Genomic DNA, 19,633 nt, shown 5'->3' with positions numbered 1-19,633 from the left:
CAAACCAGTGCAGAAAGATTCTCTGGAGTCCCATTATTAATAATTATCAAAAAAAAGTTTTAACCTTCAATTCAGTGTTGCAGAGCTACACCGAAACAAGCTGTGGGCATTGCAACTTTTACTTAAACATTTATAACTCTTGAATGGAATGAGACATTTTCACAAAATTTGAGACACTTATGTATGGGGTCATTTGGAGCGCACATGAAAAAAAAATGCATACCTTTGACTCTTGTTGGCGCTAACAGTCAGGAATGTAAAAAAATACCATATCTGTGTGATACCTCACCAAATTTCTCAAAATTAAGGCACTTTAACATTGTTTTAGTTGTTTTCAGGCTAATTAATACTTAATATCTATTGCATGTGAACTTAAAAGGACCTTAAAGGCTTGAACCCTGTTAATCGCTGCTTTCAGCTATATTGATTAGGGGTTCAAACCCGAAGGTCTAGAAACCCTACTGCTTTTGTAAGGATTTTTATTAGGGGTCCAAGCACCGAAGGTGCAGGAACCCTATTGTATTTGTTCTAATTTTCTTATTAGGAGTCCAAGCACGAAGTGCTGGAACACTATTGTATTTGTATTGATTTTCTTTTTATTATTAGGGGTCCAAGCACTGAAGGTGCAGGAACCATACTGTATTTGTTCCGATTTTCTTATTATTTTTCTTATTATTATTGTTATTATTATTATTTTTCTGCCCTAAAAGTGTGTGGGTGTCAGAGACCGTAAGTCGTAGAGATTCCAAACTTGGCAGGATGGTTCCAAATCCCCCCCAACTACTCAGGCCACATTTTGGGCCATAACTCTTGAGCTGTAAGGACTAGAAACAAAATAATTTCCCTCTGATTCCTTGCATCATGCCGAAGAGTTTTGCACCTTGTCAAATTTTTGCATGCAGTGTCTGTTCCTAAGGTGCAATCAAGGTCTGTAAGGACAGTCACATACCTAGAAAAAAACATGGCCGACATCAACAAAATCATATTTTAGCAGCTATTTGATCTAGTCCTAGTCCATTCACCCGATCGGAACCAAACCAATGCAGAAAGATTCTCTGGAGTCCCATTATTAATAATTATCAAAAAAGGTTTTAACCTTCGATTCAGTGTCGCAAAGCTACACCAAAACATAAGCTGTGTGCATTGCCACTTTTACTTAAACAGTTATAACTCTTGAATGGAATGAGATATTTTCACAAAATTTGAGACACTTATGCATGGGGTCATTCGGAGGACATTTGAAAAAAATTGCATACCTTTGCCTCTTGGTGGTGCTATAACAATCAGGAATGTAAAAAATACCAAATCTGTGTGATACTTCACCTGATATTTCTCAAAATTAAGGCAATTTAACATCGTTTTAGTTGTTTTAAGGCTAATTAGGTTGCTTGACTCGTCCCGCACCGTATGGTGTAGACCCACGCATTAGGTGTCAAATCAACCGGACTATTTACGACACCTGTGCTATGACTTTTCTAAGGGTCAGGGGGGCAAAAAAACTCCCGAAAAATCCCATAGACTTTGCATTGCGACAAACTTTGACGGATCATATCTCCGGATCAGAGTTTCGTAGTGAAATGTGGGTGAATTCATTTCATTCGGCCTAGCAAGCAGTTTTGGAGCATTACATGAGATTGGGGGTAAGATGTACCCCTGGGGGGTAAAACAGGCCCAAAATTGTCCCATAGGCATACTATGGCAAGGGTCTCACCCATGAAAACAATTGTTTTTTCCTACTATGACAAAACAATGAATTTTGTGGGATCATATCTCCCAATCAGAATGTCGTAGAGACATTGGGGCAGGTTCATTTCACTCGGGCTACCAATCAGTCTTTAAGTATCATCTTGGAAATGGTGTAGCCATGCTCTTGCAACCATTTAAGGCACCCTAGCAACTGCCCCCATAGAATTCTATTCAAAATGGCTCAGAAGGATATCTTCAGAACAGAATGTCGTAGACACTTGGGGATAGGATCTTTTGAGTCAGGTTTGTAATCAGAATCTCTCTGGTCACTGGCTAGCCACGCCCTAGCAACCATTTAGAGCACCCTAGTAACCAGCCCTATTGACTTCCGTTAAAAATGGGTGAGAGGGATATCTTTGGATCAGAATGTACTACAGACATGACAGTTGGCTTGTTTCACATGAGTGAGCAATCAGACTTAAGGTATCATCATAGAAACTAATTAGCCACGCCCTAGCAACAATTTACAGCACCCTATCAACCAAACCTCATTGACTTCTGTTAGGATGTACTGGCGGTCAGAGGTATAAATAAGTGACGGGACAAAAATGCACAGCTCAGAGTGCCCTTTATTTCCAAAGGTGCAAAGTGTGGCTCTCCAGTGGTGTGCAAAAATATATACAGTGGCAAGAGTTCAACCAAAAAATCCAAAGAATATCATACAAAAATAAATAAATCAAAGTTATTTACTATACACACACACATACATACATACACACACACACACAGTTGTACTTTGGCTATGCCAATAAACAGGCCCAAAGAACACAAATGCAACAAAATATCTTTCCAAACTCACCTCTCATCAACTTGTAATGGTGGCAGCTCCCAGGAAAAAACTATTTAAATTAATAATTAAATAAATTGACCTAAATTAAATTGTTCGAGTGCCAGACAGGAGTAAGACTGTCAAAATTACCAAAAAAAAAAAAACAAAAAAAAAAACAGATAAGCTCTAAAAGCCACCGGTTACATACACACCAACATAAAATAAAGGCACGAGAAAGAAGTTTTTAGTTCAGTTTCCAATTATATTTTCACAAAAACAACCAAAATAACACATTACATGTACCTTTTTACACCTTGAAAAAAGAAAACACAAAAACAAAAAAATTATAAATATTGTGATAAGGCCTAGTCTGATTGCTCACCCAAGTAAAACAAGCCAACTGTCATTTCTCTAGGACATTCTGATCCAAAGATATCACTCGCAGCCTTTTTCTAGTCCCACATTCAAATCGGCAGATTCAAGAGTCCAGTTCTCATCAAATAACAGTTCAAAAGAAAAACAATAAAGGGAAAATACAAACAATATTAAGACAAATATTATTCACTATATAATAGATATGAATATATAAAAAGGAAAATCAGTATACTCACACAACAACGGGAGAGGTGCGTGAATGGATGTGGGTGGCGAAAGTGGTGTGGGTGTTTAGATTGCGTGCGTGTGAAGCAAGCCGCTACTCTTGGCAACTTGGGGAAACAGCTTTGAACGGGGAATCTTAGGCAAAGTTTTCCAGGGGAAACAAAAGATACCCAGGCTGAAACACACTTCAGCTCGAGTCCGCACATGCTCTGTGCCGGAATCCGAAGCTCAGAGCGCAATTCCTCGGAACACTTCCCGCGATCACTCAGGCACTAAACACAGCGAGCTGATGAGGCTGCGTCTTTCTCCACTCAGGTACTCGCTTTGCTCTCTATGAGGCTTACCTCCTTTCTCCTCCTATGACTACACTTTATATATCATTACCTCATGTCCGTTAATTTAGTTCCCATTGCTATTCGGGGGTGGCAACAACAAAGGCCTTTTTTTTTTTTTTTTTTTTTCAGTTCCACCACAAACTACTCTCCAACTCTCCCCCTTTTAAAATGGCTACCAAGCGCTTTTATATGGTTTGGCTCCTCCCCCTTTTGGAACATACCACTAACACAGGTGGTAACTATATGTTACAAAAAGGTACAAAATCTACAAATAGACATTTATGATATTTATAACATTATCACATGCAACAACATATACGTTCAGATGACAATTTCAAATGATTCAAAAACAATTAAGATAAAACAATGAAAACACTTTTATCCAAGATTCTCCCCTCCCCCATGATGTTACAACCAAATGGAATACTCTTCCTTGAATGATAGTATTTGACTAACTGGAGCCCAGGTCAGGAAGCAGACAAACTGGTTATTCCGAATGTCTGCTAGCTGCCTTGAGACATCACACAGGTCACATAAACTACAACACAGAGACTGTATCACCTAGATATCATATAGAGACTGTGTCTGTTCCCCGAGCTACAAAACACAAAACTCTCACTAAATCATTCAGAAAAAATCTGATTAAGGTCAAACTTCAACAAAACAAACATATTAAAGATAAACACCATATAAAGATAGGGCTACTAAACATTAGATCTCTTTCTACCAAAGCACTAATTGTAAATGAAATTATTACAGATCAATGTTTGGATGTGCTCTGTTTGACTGATACCTGGCTTAAACTGGATGAATATATTAGTTTAAATGAATCTTCTCCCCCAGGTTATTGTTATAAACATGAGCCTCATCTGAAGGGTCGAGGAGGTGGTGTTGCTACAATTTACAGTGGAGTTTTTGGTGTTACTCAGAGGACAGGATATAAATTTAAGTCTTTTGAACTAATAATGCTTAAATGTGACACCGTCAGATATAGATATAAATTAAAAAAACTCTGTTGTCTTTTACCCTTGCTACAGTATATAGATCACCCGGTCCTTATTCTAATTTCCTTGGTGAATTTGCAAATTTTTTATCAGATCTTGTAGTTACTGTAGATTGAGCTTTAACTGTTGGTGACTTCAACATTCACATAGATAATGAAAATGACACATTGGGATTAGCATTTATCGATATTCTCAACTCTCTTGGAGTCAGACAAAATGTGACAGGACCAACTCATCGCCATAATCATACACTAGATTTAATTCTGTCATATGGAGTTGATGTTGATACTATAGAAATTCTTCCACAAAGCGATGACATCTCAGATCATTACCTCGTCTCTTGTATGCTGCGATCAGCTAATGTTATTCAATCTACACCACGCTATCGTTCAGGTAGAACTATTCTTTCGACCACTAAAGATAGCTTCACTAATAATCTTCCGGATCTATCTCATACACTCAGTAAAACCCAAAGCCTAGAAGAACTTGATGAAATAACAGAAAATATAAATACAGTCATCTCCGGCACTCTTGATAGTGTCACCCCCCTTCGATTAAAGAAAATTAAAGAAAAAAGCCCTGCATCATGGTACAACAATCACACTCAAGAGAGCAGCTCTGAAAATGGAGCGCAAGTGGAAAAAATACAAAATTAGAGGTATTTCGTGGTGCGTGGAAGGATAGTGTCTGTAGCTACAGATAGGAACTACAAGCTGCAAGGTCAGCATATTTTAGCAAACTCATAGAAAATAACCACAACAATCCTAGGTGTTTATTCAGTACTGTGGCTAAATTGGTTAGGAATAAAGTATCGACTGAACCAGATATTCCATCACAGCACAACAGTAATAACTTCATGAATTTCTTTACTGACAAAATTGAAATAATCAGAAATAAAATTGGAATTATGCAATCATCTGTCACAGTACCTCTGAAAACAGTGTCTCAATTTTCCTCACGTGCAACTTCAATCCTTCGCTGTCATAGGTCATGAAGAGCTAACAAAACTTATCGAAACATCAAAAGCCACATGTTTGTTAGATCCAATACCAACTAAGCTCTTAAAAGAGGTATTCTCAGTAATCTCAAAACCACTTCTTAATATTATTAACTCCTCGCTATCCTTAAGACATGTCCCAAGGAATTTTAAAATGGCAGTTATCAAACCGCTTATTAAGAAGCCACAACTTGACTGGAGAACTGGCTAATTATAGACCAATTTCAAATCTCCCGTTTATGTTGAAAATACTAGAAAAGGTAGTATCCTCCCAAATATGTTCATTTCTACAGAGAAATATTATATATGAACAATTTCAGTCAGGATTTAGGCCTCATCACAGTACAGAGACTGCATTTATCAGAGTTACAAATGACTTGCTCTTATCATCTGATCACGGCTGCATTTCACTTCTAGTGCTTTTAGGTCTTAGTGCTGAATTCGACACGATAGAGCACAACATTCTCTTGAATAGGCTGGTGAATTATATTGGCATTTGTAGAGTTGCATTAGCATGGTTTAGGTCCTATTTAGCAGACCGCTACCACTTTGTCTATGTAAATGTGGAATTGTCAAACCAAACAAAAGTATGGAGTGCCACAGGTATCAGTTTTAGGGCCTTTGCGTTTCTCCTTGTATATGCTTCCTCTGGGAGATATCATCAAGAATTGTGGAATAAGTTTCCACTGTTATGCCGATGATACCCAACTTTATATTTCTTCAAAACCTGATGAGATTTCACAATTCTCCAAATTAGCAGAGTGTATCAATGAAATAAAAGATTGGATGGCCAGAAATGTCCTTCTACTCAATTCCGACAAAACAGAGGTACTAATTATTGGACCAAAAACCTCAAAAAATAAGCCACTAAAATATAATTTGACTCTCAATGGATGTACTGTTACATCATCTTCAACAGCGAAGAACTTAGGTGTTATATTTGATACCAATCTGTCCTTTGAAAATCAAATGACCAGTGTTTGTATAACAGCATTCTTCCACCTAAGAAATTTTGCTAAATTATGACACATGCTCTGTTGCTGATGCCGAAAAACTAATTCATGCGTTCATGACCTCAAGATTAGATTATTGTAATGCATTACTGGGAGGATGTCCAGCAAAGATCAATAAATAAACTTAAACTGGTTCAAAATGCAATACCCAGAGTGCTGATGAGAACCAAGAAATATGATCATATTAGCCCTATTTTATCATCGTTACATTGGCTACCTGTTAAATTTCTTATTAATTTTAAAATTCTGTTAACTACTTACAAAGCTTTGAATGGTCTAGCTCCGCAGTACTTAAGTGATCTACCACGCTATATTCCATCACGTTCATTACGATCGCAAAATTCTGGCCTGTTAATATTTCCTAGAATATCAAAATCCACAAAAGGAGGTAGATCATTTTCATATTTGGCTCCTAAACTATGGAATAGTCTCCCTAACACTGTTCGAGATGCAGACACACTCACTCAGTTTAAGTCTAAAGACACATCTATTTAGCCAAGCATACACCTAATTTATCCTTCAACTCACAATTAAGCTGCTTTAGTTAGGTCTGCCGGAACCAGAAACAGCGATCATGATCTATAACTCTGCAATAAATTTAATGGCATCTATGCTAATATTATTTTATTTGTTTCCCTGTCTCAACCTCAGGACTCCTATCCTGAGGTCACCAGAACTGGCCACATCCAGCTCCGTTCCTGCTTGGTGTTGGACTCCACTGCTACGTGTCGCTGTGTGATGATGACTAATAGCAGCCAGTGCCAGCCAAACATCACTTCAGTCTATTACGATGGACTTCAGAGGATGAACTGATGCCAACTCCAACCATAAGACATGGGATACTTCATATGCCTGAACCTTTGATTTAGGACAGACCTTGAAATTACCAGCCAGGATGAATTGCGATGCACCTAACTGATCTCTGCCTACATCACCTCGGTCTAATGATGGACTACACTCTTGAAATGGAATACATAGACTATCAATTAATTACCAACAAAACGCTCAAAGACATTTGTCATTAATATTACAGTTCATACAAAATCTTTGTTTTAAACACTGACCCTTAACACTTACTTAGTTTAATAATTTTAAACCATGACTTGCACTATACATAAGTAATATTGGCATTATATTCATGATGTTAGCCAGAGGGGAACTGGACCCCACAGTGAGTTTGGTTTCTCTCAAGGTTATTTTTCTCAATTAACCAACATCTTATGGAGTTTTGTGTTCCTTGCCACAGTCGCCTTCACTGGGGTTATAAATACAATTATTATTTAATTACTTATTTTTAAACGATTCACAATCTTATTTTATCAAACTTCACAATGATGACTCTAAGACATTATAGATATTACAGTTTTATCTTCTGTTAATGCCTGATCTTCTGTAAAGCTGTTTGAAACGATGTGTGTTGTGAAAGGCGCTATACAAATAAAAATGTTTTGACTTGAGCAATTGGGAGGTTTAAATATGGCTACATTCCATGCATACAGGTTTGGCAAGTGAGCGGTGAACCAGAAAGTACAGCTGTTTAAATGCATATGTTTGTCTGTTTGCTGAATTAAACTGTTGACATGTGTAAAATGTATTGTGTCCTTTTTGATATTAAGCAGTCTATAACACAGAACATTAAACAAAACTGAACAAAATTAAATAGACAAATTATTTAAATTAACAAAAGGGAACAATGAGAACAGGCGCGATAACACACATAAACCCAACTACAAACAAATCTACATTAACTGATGTAATTTTTACCGGCATCTAGATTGTGTATGTGTAAATGGTGGAAACAGTCCATGTGTGCATATGCACTTTCTCAGTCCCTTCCATAAAAAAAGTCCTTGGTCACAGTCAATCTGTGACAACTTCCATTCAAAATGTCTGAGAGTGATATCTTTGGATCAGAATGTCCTAGAAAATTACAATTGGCTTGTTTTACTTGGGTGAGCAAACATTCTTCAAGTATCATAATGGAAACTACTTAGCCATGCCCTAGCAACCATTTAGAGCACCTTAGCAACCAAACCCCATTGACTTCCATTCAAAATAGCTGAGTGTGATATCTTTGGATCAGAATGTCCTAGAGAAATTACAATTGGCTTGTTTTACTTGGGTGAGCAAACATTCTTCAAGTATCATAATGGAAACTACTTTGCCACGCCCTAGAGCACTCTAGCAACCAAACTCCATTGACTTCCATTCAAAATCACTTAGATGGGGGGGCCTGGGTAGTTCAGTGGTAAAATACGCTGGCTACCACCCCTGGAGTTCGCTAGTTCAAATCCCAGGGCGTGCTGAGTGACTCCAGCCAGGTCTCCTAAATTGGCCCGGTTGCTAGGGAGGGTAGAGTCACATGGGGTAACCTCCTCGCGGTCGCTATAATGTGGTTTGTTCTCGGTGGGGCGCATGGTGAATTGAGCGCGGATGCCGCGGTGGATGGCGTGAAGCTTCCACACGTGCTATGTCTCCGTGGCAACGCGCTCAACAAGCCACGTGATAAGATGCGCGGGTTGACTGTCTCAGACGCGGAGGCAACTGGGATTCGTCCTCCGCCACCCGGACTGAGGCGAATCACTGTGCAACCACGAGGACTTAGAGCGCATTGGGAATTGGGCATTCCAAATTGGGAGAAAAAGGGGAAAAAAATCCCCCCAAAAAAATCACTTAGATGGGGATGTCAGGATCAGAATGTCATAGAGATTTCATTGTTGGCTCATTTGACTCAGGCTGGAAAGGAGCGTTTTGAGTATAACCATGGTAACTGCCTATCAACCAGATGGGGTTACCCTAGCAACCAAGTAACAAAACACATATCTCTGCACCAGAACATCATAGACATTTCCAGGTTGGGTCATTTGACACAGGCTGGCAAGGAGCCTTTTGGTTATCACCCTGGTAACTGCCTAGCAACCATGTAACAACACCAATATCTCTACAACAGAACATCCTGCTCTCATGGGGGTGGCCTCTTTCAACTTAGGGCAGTTGGTGGGACATTGTGACAAATTTTGCTACGACAAGCACCACTCACATTTTCTTCAGGAAGTTGTTATTATTATAATAATAATAATAAAAATTAGACTAAATTTCTTACTCTAACTCCTAGAGCTTTTAAGCTACATGCACCAAACTCGCCACAGACCTTCAGACCAATCCCGAATAGTGTGCTTGATCTTTTCTAACTGATCAGAAATACAGTATTTCAGTATCGGACTTACGAAAAGGCCTCATTTCACTTTGACTTCCATTCAAGGAATGAAAACTTTTCTTTTAATAAACCCTTTAGTGGATTCAAGTGATTCCTATCACTCCATCACTCATACGTTCTATCACTCACTTTCTTTTTGTATCTTTACATCACTCTTTTTATTCTTTCTTTCACTCCATCACATTAACACCCTAGTAACTGCATACAACCTAGCAAGCATTTAGTGCACCCTAGTAACCAAAACCCATTGACTGCCATTCAAAAGGCTTAGATGGATATCTCCTGATCAGAATGTCATAGAGTCTTCAGGTTTGACTCATTGCACTCAGTCCAATAAGCAACCTTTTTAGGATCAACCTCACAACTTCCTAGCAACCAGATGGACTTACCCTAGCAACAGTATAGCAAAACACATCGCTGCACCACAACATCGTAGAGACTTCAACTTTGGCTTATTTGACTCAGACCAGCAAGCCATGCTGGACAATATTTAGCCACACCCTAGCAACCATGTAGTGCACCCTAGCAAACAAAACCCATTGAAATCCATTAAAATGAGCTTAGATGATATCTCTGGATCAAAATATCATAGAGACTTCATTGTTGGCTCGTATGACTCAGGCCAGCAAGCCGCCTTGTTAGAATCACCCCAGAAACTGCCGCAACCAAATGAGCTCACCCTAGCAACCAAGTAACAAAACATACAGTTGTGCTCAAAAGTTTGCATACCCTGGCAGAAATTGTGAAATTTTGGCATTGATTTAGAAAATATGACTGATCATGCAAAAAAAAGTCTTTTAAGGATAGTGATCATATGAAGCCATTTATTATCACATAGTTGTTTGGCTCCTTTTTAAAACATAATGATAACAGCAATCACCCAAATGGCCCTGATCAAAAGTTTACATACCCTTGAATGTTTGGCCTTGTTACAGACACAAAAGGTGACACACACAGGTTTAAATGGCAATTAAAGGTTAATTTCCCACACCTGTGGCTTTTTAAATTGCAATTAGTGCCTGTGTATAAATAGTCAATGAGTTTGTTAGCTCTCACGTGGCTGCACTGAGCTAGATACTGATTAAAATAGATACTGAGCCATGGGGAGCAGAAAAGAACTGTCAAAAGACCTGCGTAACAAGGTAATGGAACTTTATAAAGATGGAAAAGGATATAAAAAGATATCCAAAGCCTTGAAAATGCCAGTCAGTACTGTTCAATCACTTATTAAGAAGTGGAAAATTCGGGGATCTCTTGATACCAAGCCAAGGTCAGGTAGACCAAGAAAGATTTCAGCCACAACTGCCAGAAGAATTGTTTGGGATACAAAGAAAAACCCACAGGTAACCTCAGGAGAAATACAGGCTGCTCTGGTAAAAGATGGTGTGGTTGTTTCAAGGAGCACAATATGACGATACTTGAACAAAAATGAGCTGCATGGTCGAGTTGCCAGAAAGGAGCCTTTACTGCGCCACAGCCACAAAATAGCCCGGTTACAATATGCCTGACAACACCTTGACATGCCTCACAGCTTCTGGCACACTGTAATTTGGAGTGACGAGACCAAAATAGAGCTTTATGGTCACAACCATAAGCGCTATGTTTGGAGAGGGGTCAACAAGGCCTATAGTGAAAAGAATTCTATCCCCACTGTGAAGCGTTGTGGTGGCTCACTGATGTAATCTTGTGAAAATTGATGGCAAGATAAATGCAGCATGGGACGCTCTTGGATTTTCCAGCACGACAATGACCCTAAGCACAAGGCCAAGTTGACCTTCCAGTGGTTACAGCAGAAAAAGGTGAAGGTTCTGGAGTGGCCATCACAGTCTCCTGACCTTAATATCATTGAGCCACTCTGGGGAGATCTCAAACGTGCGGTTCATGCAAGACGACCAAAGACTTTGCATGACCTGGAGGCATTTTGCCAAGATGAATGGGCAGCTATACCACCTGCAAGAATTTGGGGCCTCATAGACAACTATTACAAAAGACTGCACGCTGTCATTGATGCTAAAGGGGGCAATACACAGTATTAAGAACTAAGGGTATGCAGACTTTTGAACAGGGGTCATTTCATTTTTTTCTTTGTTGCAATGTTTTGTGCAGTGCATTCACGAATTTAAACTTTCAGACATGCTGTAATGTCAGATGAATATGCTGGTTTGTTTTTAAAAATGTGTAAGAATTACATGTGTATGAATATTATGTTGCTCATTTTCTAGAGTCGTTAAGGTAGTAATTCTGACTCATTGCACAGTGAGCAGAAAGAGGATAAATAGGCTGCTAATGGGTATAGAAACAAATTAAACAACAAATAAACAATCAAATACATGATACATGATGTGAGTCGTGACAATCAGACGTGTTGATCTATAGAGACTGTTTGAGCGATTATGATCGCTTTAGCTTCACTCACTTCAACATGAGCGCTCTGTCAATCAAACATGCGGCTCTGCAGGTGCTCTCAATATCTCAGTCACTCATCTCAGCGCTATTCTGTGAGGATCCCAATTTAAATCAGATTAATATTAGTCACAATACCACTAATAACAGATGTAACTGTTTAACCTTCAATAACGACACCGCGTCTTCACGCATTTGCTTAATTCGTGATTTGTGTTACAACAAGACGCCAAAGACAGTAAATAAGTCATAGATATTAATGATTTCTCACTGGAGCAGTTTTAGAGCTGGTAATGGATATAATTTTCTTATTTTGAATGTATCTCTACGGTGTGTGATGCTCTCATGGTTTTTACTGTTTGCCAGTATGTCACAATGACCTTTTGATATTGACAACAGAACTATTAATAACTGTTTTCAATACAAATAAATGTTAGCAATTCACAATTAATGTAATTTTGGTAAAACTTTTTACAGAAAAAAGCTTTCATTTCTTTAACATTAGTTAATGCAATAGGTATCATGAACAAACAATGAACAATATATTTTTACAGTATTTATTAATCAATGTTAGTTAATAAAAATACAATTGTTCATTGTTAGTTCATGTTAGTTCATAGTGCATTAATGTTACCAATACAACTTTTGATTTTAAAAATGTATATGTTGTAACTAACATTAAGTTCATTGATTCATGTTAACTACAGTAATGTTGTTAAATAATATTAATAAATTGAACCTTTTTGTAAAGTGTTACTGTAATTTTACTGTGTGGGGCATAAACATAAGCTGCAGTTATAACTTGCAAAAGTGTGGCAAAGGGCACTTTAAAAAAAAAAAAATAGGAGATCGTATCGGCCTCAAATTTCCTGATCGGTGCACCACTAGTGCTTAATATGCAGTTGTTGCTTCTAATTTCACATAGCTACAGATATTTTTCATTTAAGGCCAGTTTGGCCTGTAAAAGAGCAAATAAACATCTTTTTGATGAACTCTTTCATTCTTTTTGTCTGTTGCTTAAAAAAAGAAATTAAAAAAAATATCGGCAATCGGTATCGAAATTTACTTGTAAATTGTTTTTTTGTTTTTATTTTTTTTTTTATTGGAATCAGCCATGAAAAATCATGATCGGTGCATTGCCTAGCAACCAGATGGGGTTACCCTTGCAACCAAGTAACAAAACATATGTCTCTGCACTAGAACAGATGTAGATACTTCCGGTTTCGTTCATTTGACTCAGACAAAACAAATAAACAAAAATCATATTTTGGGCCATAACTCAAATCATTTTCTTCAAAAGATATGGATTCAACCACAAGTCGTATGGATTAATTTTATGCTGCCTTTATGTATTTTTAAAACCTTCAAAATTTTGGTGACCAATTTTCAACAAATTTAATTCAGGCAGGATCTATTCTGTCAATTTGTATTATATGGAATCCACTGTATAATTTCTGTCAGTTCTGATTATTTTAATTCTTCACATGTGCTTGGACCCCGATGATTGCCGCTTGAGGCTACATTTATTATTTATTATTCTTTTTCTGCCTTAAATGTGTCTGGGCATCAGAAACCATAAGTCGCACAGACCCCAAACTTGGCAGGATGGTTCCAAATCCTCCCCACTACTCAGGCACCCACACACACCCATCGGACACTAGGTGGGCGCTATAGTGAAAACTTTTTATTTTTTTCCCAGCTGTTTTGGATTGTTTGAAAGAAATTCAAAACAAACTCATCCTAGGCCGTTTGCCCAATTGGAACAAAACCAGTGCAGAAAGATTCAAAAGTCCCAATATGAAAATGTATCAAAGGAATTTTGAAATTCCGATGTATCATCAAAAGGTACGCCAAAACGTTTGTAGTGGGCATGTCCGTTATTGCCAAATTTGGTACACCTATGTATAGGCTCATTCTGAGGACACACAAAAACAATTGCACACCTCTGCCTCTTGGTGGTGCTATAATAATAAACAAAATAAAAAGGGCTCTAACTATGGAACAGTTGGTCCGATCAACTTGAAATTTTGCATGCAGTGTCTTTGTCCAAGGTGTCCTCTATGAGGACAGTCGAATATCTTTAAAAACATGGCTGTAAAAGTAATTTTTACATCGACCAATTAGCTTTCAGCAGCTTTTATATAGGGTTAAATAAGATCGATCGGAACTAAATTTGGTACACCTATTTGTCTCTTGGCCCAAGAGGTCTGTTCAAAATTTGAAAAAAATTGCCCACCAGGAGGAGCTATTGCATTTTACATGTGTGTAAATCATTGTATTTACCACTGTTTCACAAAGAAACACATTATTCATACCATATTTTAGATCTCCTCATTCTGAACAACTTTACCTGAAGGACCATTGGTGTGAAACAAAACATTCAATAAATACTTGATTATTTTAAAAGATTACTTTCTCGAACTAGTCCTAGGCCGTTCGCCCGATCGGAACCATTCCAGTTCAGAAAGATTCTCTGGAGTCCCAAAATGAAGTTATCAAAGGAATTTTTACATTTTGATTTATCATCAAATGGTATGCCAAAACATTCGTAATGGGTGGGGCCACTTTTAGTTAAACGGTTATAACTCTTGCAAACAATGAGTTATTGTCACCAACTTTGGTACACATATCTATGGAGTCATTCTAAGGAACACAAAAACAACTGTTCATTTCCACCTTTTGGTGGCGCTATAAAAGTAATTTTTTTTCAAATGAATCTAACTATGGAATGGCTGGGCCAATCAACTAGAAATTTTGCATGCAGTGTCTGTGTCTAAGGTGCCATCAAAGTTTATGAGGACAGTCACATACCTAGAAAAACATGGCCGCCATCAACAAAATCATCTTTTAGCAGCTATTTTAATCTAGTCCTAGTCCGTTCCCCCAATTGGAACCAAACCAGTGCAGAAAGATTCTCTGGAGTCCCATTATTAATAATTATCAAAAAAAGTTTTACCCATTGATTCAATGTCACAAAGCTACACCAAAACATAAGCTGTGCGCATTGCCACCTTTACCTAAACAGTTATAACTCTTGAATGGAATGAGACATTTGGAACTGACATCCCGTCAGCATGACATAGGTGTATGCAAAACAAACCAAAACACTTCTCTTTGTAATATAACAAAGTTTATTTATGCAGTAATATAAATTAATAATTAATACAATGCAGTCAATAAACTTCAGACTTACAACTACAAACTAAACAGTGATATGATTAGATATGGAAACCAAAATAATCCTATAACACATGAGGGTGTGTGTGTAAGGAGGGACGCGCACAAAATGGCGGACGTGATTCGCGAGGAGAGTATGTCACGCGAGACTTCCGGCCAGAGAATATGGGCGCGAATGTGAGCGGAGAGAAACCAGTCAATGGTGTCTACCAGTTACCGTGTGTAAGATAGCTTAGGGACAAAGCTGAGCTTTATCACGAAGCTATCTATGAGCATGTTTGTGAGGGCTCGTGTGTGTGTGTGTGTGTGTGTGTGTGTGTGTGTGTGTGTGTGTGGTTAGTACGAGAGAGAGAATTAAGTGACGGCCCCAAAGCCGGTTTCGCGATCGTGGGAGAGAAAGCAGCTGTTAGTTTAATCACTCAGAGACGCGGTGGACGGCTCGTAAACCGTCCCGCCGTCTTTGATTCTTTAATGGATAAACTCAGTTTGCTGGTCTCACCCGCGATGGCGGAAATGCACAACAGTCCAATGTGGTTGGACCACAATACAGCAAATCTCATTCGTGATAATTAATACCCTGAGTATTAATAATGAGCGGACATGGCGGTCCGTAAACTGTACAAGCAATAACCTTGATGCACAAGAAAAACACACTATAATATTCTATCTCTGCCCAGACGTAAACCTCTTACTTGAATCGCATGAGGACGCAGAATGTGTGTTCATCCGTCCTTTAACTCCAACTCGGTTCCACGAGGCTCGGGTGATGATGGGAGACCGTTTCCTCACTCTGTCGGTGGGCGGTACGGCTGCTGATTCTCGGCGGGCTGGTGGAGAAATCAGCGACGTCGACTTGACTGAAGCGGGAAGAGAACTCTTTTTCACTTCTGCAGGCAAACGGATGAAGATGCGGATTGCTCAGCGGTCTCCTTCGGATCCGTTAGAGTGTTCGGTGGAACACAGAGTAATCTCAACTCGTCCAGCGAGATGGAGATTGTATGGCCACAGTTTCAAGTCAGATGTTACTTCCTTGTGCCACGAGGCTGCACCTGAGAGCAGCGATGAGCTGCGTCTACACACAGCAAGCAAAGTTGCTGGAAGCAAATCCCGGAAGTATTTCAGAGGTATTTCTACTCCTGATGATGTCATGGTTGAGGAACATTCTGTCGTGTGCCTCATCCAATAGGAGTTGAGAGTTCGATCCTTTAGTGAGCAAGGCTTCATGGGATTTGTAGTCTGTTTTGGACTCCCTTTGTTTGATTTTGGCACAATTTTTATCAGTAAAATTTATGACTCGTTATGTGGGCCTGAGTTAGGTTTTATGACTGTGTTAGGCCTGCCTTTGTCCTCTATCTGAATACATGAGGTCCAACACCGTAGTAATCTTATTAAGCACACACCCGTTGTTTCGTGACTGTCTGTACTGTCTATTTTCAAATCGCTTTCAGTTTTGAAGACGCTGCATTCTGTTTCATTTAGCTGCGCTCTGTCTAGCGTTGAGTCCAGTGCCACACGCGCCTGGTGGGGGTGTGTGTGTGTGTGTGTGTGTGTGTGTGTGTCCAGGTATTCGCTCCTGTGGGAAATCCATGATGCTCTGTATTGTTGTTGCTGTAATGATGATTCATGAAGTGTTCCATTCAACACGGAGAGTCTGAATTTCAACAGAATGACACTTCCAACTTGGAAACCAACTCTTATTTCCACGAGATGCAGGTGTGTATTATGTCATTTAGGGCAGAGAGGTTTACAGTCAGTGACAAATATTCACTTTTATTGAATAATATCCATTAACAAGTAAAAGTTCTTACATTAAATGATAATAAAAAGTGTTTAGCAAACGTTTTGCAGACACAGGTGTTCAAAACACTGTTAATTACACTCTCTTTATTTTGATTATCATAATAGCATTGCAGCGTTGTATTTCAGTTTGGTTGATATGAGATGTCTCTGACAATCAATGTACCCCTCAAAACCACAACATAATAAATCTCAAAATTAAAAAGCTCCCTCTTTGACACATTTGTGTTTAGTTGTCAGGTAACTGTCACTGAATTTCGAATTAAGTGAAAAGTCACATCATGCGTGATCACCATCGATCATCGTTTTCATGATTGATCATTGCTGCCACATCCGAGTGCCCGAGTACTCGTGCCCATCCCTAATAGCTGCTATGATTCCAAACGCAGAATATGTGCTCCTTTTGGTTTGGCGTATATTACTCCTCAAAACTGCGTGGAACTTATTCTGAAATACTCAAATCTAGCTAGATTGTATTGTTTTTGCATAGATCCATTGAAAGAAGAGGAAAGTGAGTACTTTTTCCTCTCACTTAAGTAAATTTCTAATGAACTTTTTGTACTTTTACTTCATTACAATGGGTGGCGTTCCTGCCATTACATTACTGGGTTTCATTTTAATTAATGTGTAAATTATTGAGAGATTATTGAACGGGACTTTTACGACAGTGGAAGTTCAGTCAGCTGCGCGGACTGTCACAGACTGTCACTCAAGCCGAGTCCATCACTGTTGCAGTATCATGCTCTTCTAACTAAGTGAAACACTTTCTTCGCTCTGCACAGTAAAAAAAAAAAAAAAAAAGAATAGCTTCTTCATGCAATGTCTAAATTTAACACCAAGTCAAGCGGATATTTCAAGATTAAAATTGCAGCTCCAATTTAAGGCAACACGTTGAAGTAAGTTTTGGCTCTAATGATAACGTGGGCTTTTCTGTGACATGGTGATGGTCATTTTCAGGGTGATTCTGTAAATATGGGCTCGTGACATCAGTTTTAAGTGTACATTTATACATCTGCAGTAATATATCAGTGCGCTTTGTCCTGCATCCCAAATGTCATATGCAGTATTTTCACATTTACCCCCACCCTCGCAGGGATGCTGGAAACTATTGCAGCTACTTCGGACAGATTAACTGTATAAATCCATGTAAAACTCCACGTTAAGTGTAAATGCCTTTTGCTCTGCCAATCGCATTATTGACAACTGGAGCGTGAACAGACAGCATTTCACAGGCTGCGTACTCTGCGTTTAGGGAGCGGCGGTACTGCTGTACAGAACTAATGATCTAAATTCTTTCGACACTGAAAACTGTAACTACACTGAACTAACAAATAAGATATGAAATAGCAAAAATAGGCATTAATAAAAATATGCTTTGGTTTATATTTCCCTGTTGGACACTGTTCACGTTTTCACTGTAATAATTACTAGAAAAGTTTCCAAACCTCTCTTCTTATTAACAAATTCATCCAGATCTGACAAGAGCTCTTAAAGGGATAGTTCACCCAAAAATGAAAATGTTCTTATCATTTACTCACCCTTATGCCATCCCAAATGTAAATGTATATGTATATCCTTTCTTCCTACACAGATGTGTATGACTTCCTTTGTGCAGAACACAAATTAAGATTTTTACAGGGTTGCTGCAGTTTTTAAAATCAAATTTAAGGCTTTTAAAGACCTTTTTCAAGACCTGAACAAATCAAATTAATACTGTATCCCCATACCAAAAACAAACCAACACAATCTCAAACTAAATCATGTATCGCAGACTCTTAAACAAGCAGGGGCACACATTCAAAATGGCCTTAACATTGTCTTATCAGTAAAACGGGGTAGGCTATATGCAAGTTTAAAATACTCAAGACATTTTTTCCACATATTTATCACATTAAAATTGGTTTATGTACCATTATATAAATAGATACAAATTAGAGGTTGACCTATATTGGACTGTACTCTGCACTTCTCTAATTTAGTCAACAGAATACCGGCAGTTTTTCTTGCATACCACCACTTCTCAGAGTCTCCCAGAACGATGTAATGTTTTTAAAGTCAGTGATTTGATTCATAGCATGGAACTTTTAACTTTAAAGGCACTTTAACTTTGAAATACACCATGGACTCTTATTTTGAAATGCTTGCGCTTCACTGCTTCCAACTGCTCATTCAAACAAATAATGGATATAAAACGTGCACTCCTACAATAATCTACAACTAGGGCTGGGCGATATGGCAAAAAAAATATAAAGTCTCGATTTTTATCAAACTTATGGACGATTTGTAATTCGATTTTTTCAGCTTTTAAATGAACTCCAACATGATTAAAATTGTATGTTCCTTATTAGAATGCAAGGCAACCTGGTTAGAGAAATTCAAGTTCTTTTCATTATAGGAAACAAAATGTGTGCAAGAAAAATTTACAAATGCACCACAGGGGGAAGTTGTCAACAGTGTAAATGTAAAATAAATTAAAGGGGTCATGAACTGAGAAATCAAAATTCTCTTGATCTTTTGACATAAGGAGGTCATTGTACTATAAAAACATCCTGCAAGTTTCAGAACTCAAAACTTT

At 38.3% G+C, this 19,633-nt stretch overlaps 1 protein-coding gene across 6 annotated transcripts in view; it reads right to left on the bottom strand.

Moving 5' to 3' along the window:
* LOC127446055 (endonuclease V-like) overlaps positions 1-19,633 on the bottom strand; it is a 146,251-nt gene that overhangs the window by 100,308 nt on the left and 26,310 nt on the right. The window contains exon 1 of one of the 6 annotated variants that reach the window (XM_051706690.1): positions 3,127-3,504. The exons of the other annotated variants lie outside the window; for them this stretch is intronic. Within the exon in view, the coding sequence (XP_051562650.1) occupies positions 3,127-3,321 (195 nt within the window). The 5' untranslated portion in view covers positions 3,322-3,504. Of the gene's footprint in view, positions 1-3,126; positions 3,505-19,633 lie in introns of those variants that run through there. 6 annotated transcript variants of the gene reach the window in all.

This window comes from Myxocyprinus asiaticus, chromosome 9 (genome assembly GCF_019703515.2).
Source record: "Myxocyprinus asiaticus isolate MX2 ecotype Aquarium Trade chromosome 9, UBuf_Myxa_2, whole genome shotgun sequence".
NCBI lineage: Eukaryota > Metazoa > Chordata > Actinopteri > Cypriniformes > Catostomidae > Myxocyprinus > Myxocyprinus asiaticus.
This window is presented reverse-complemented; position numbering and strand designations above follow the sequence as displayed.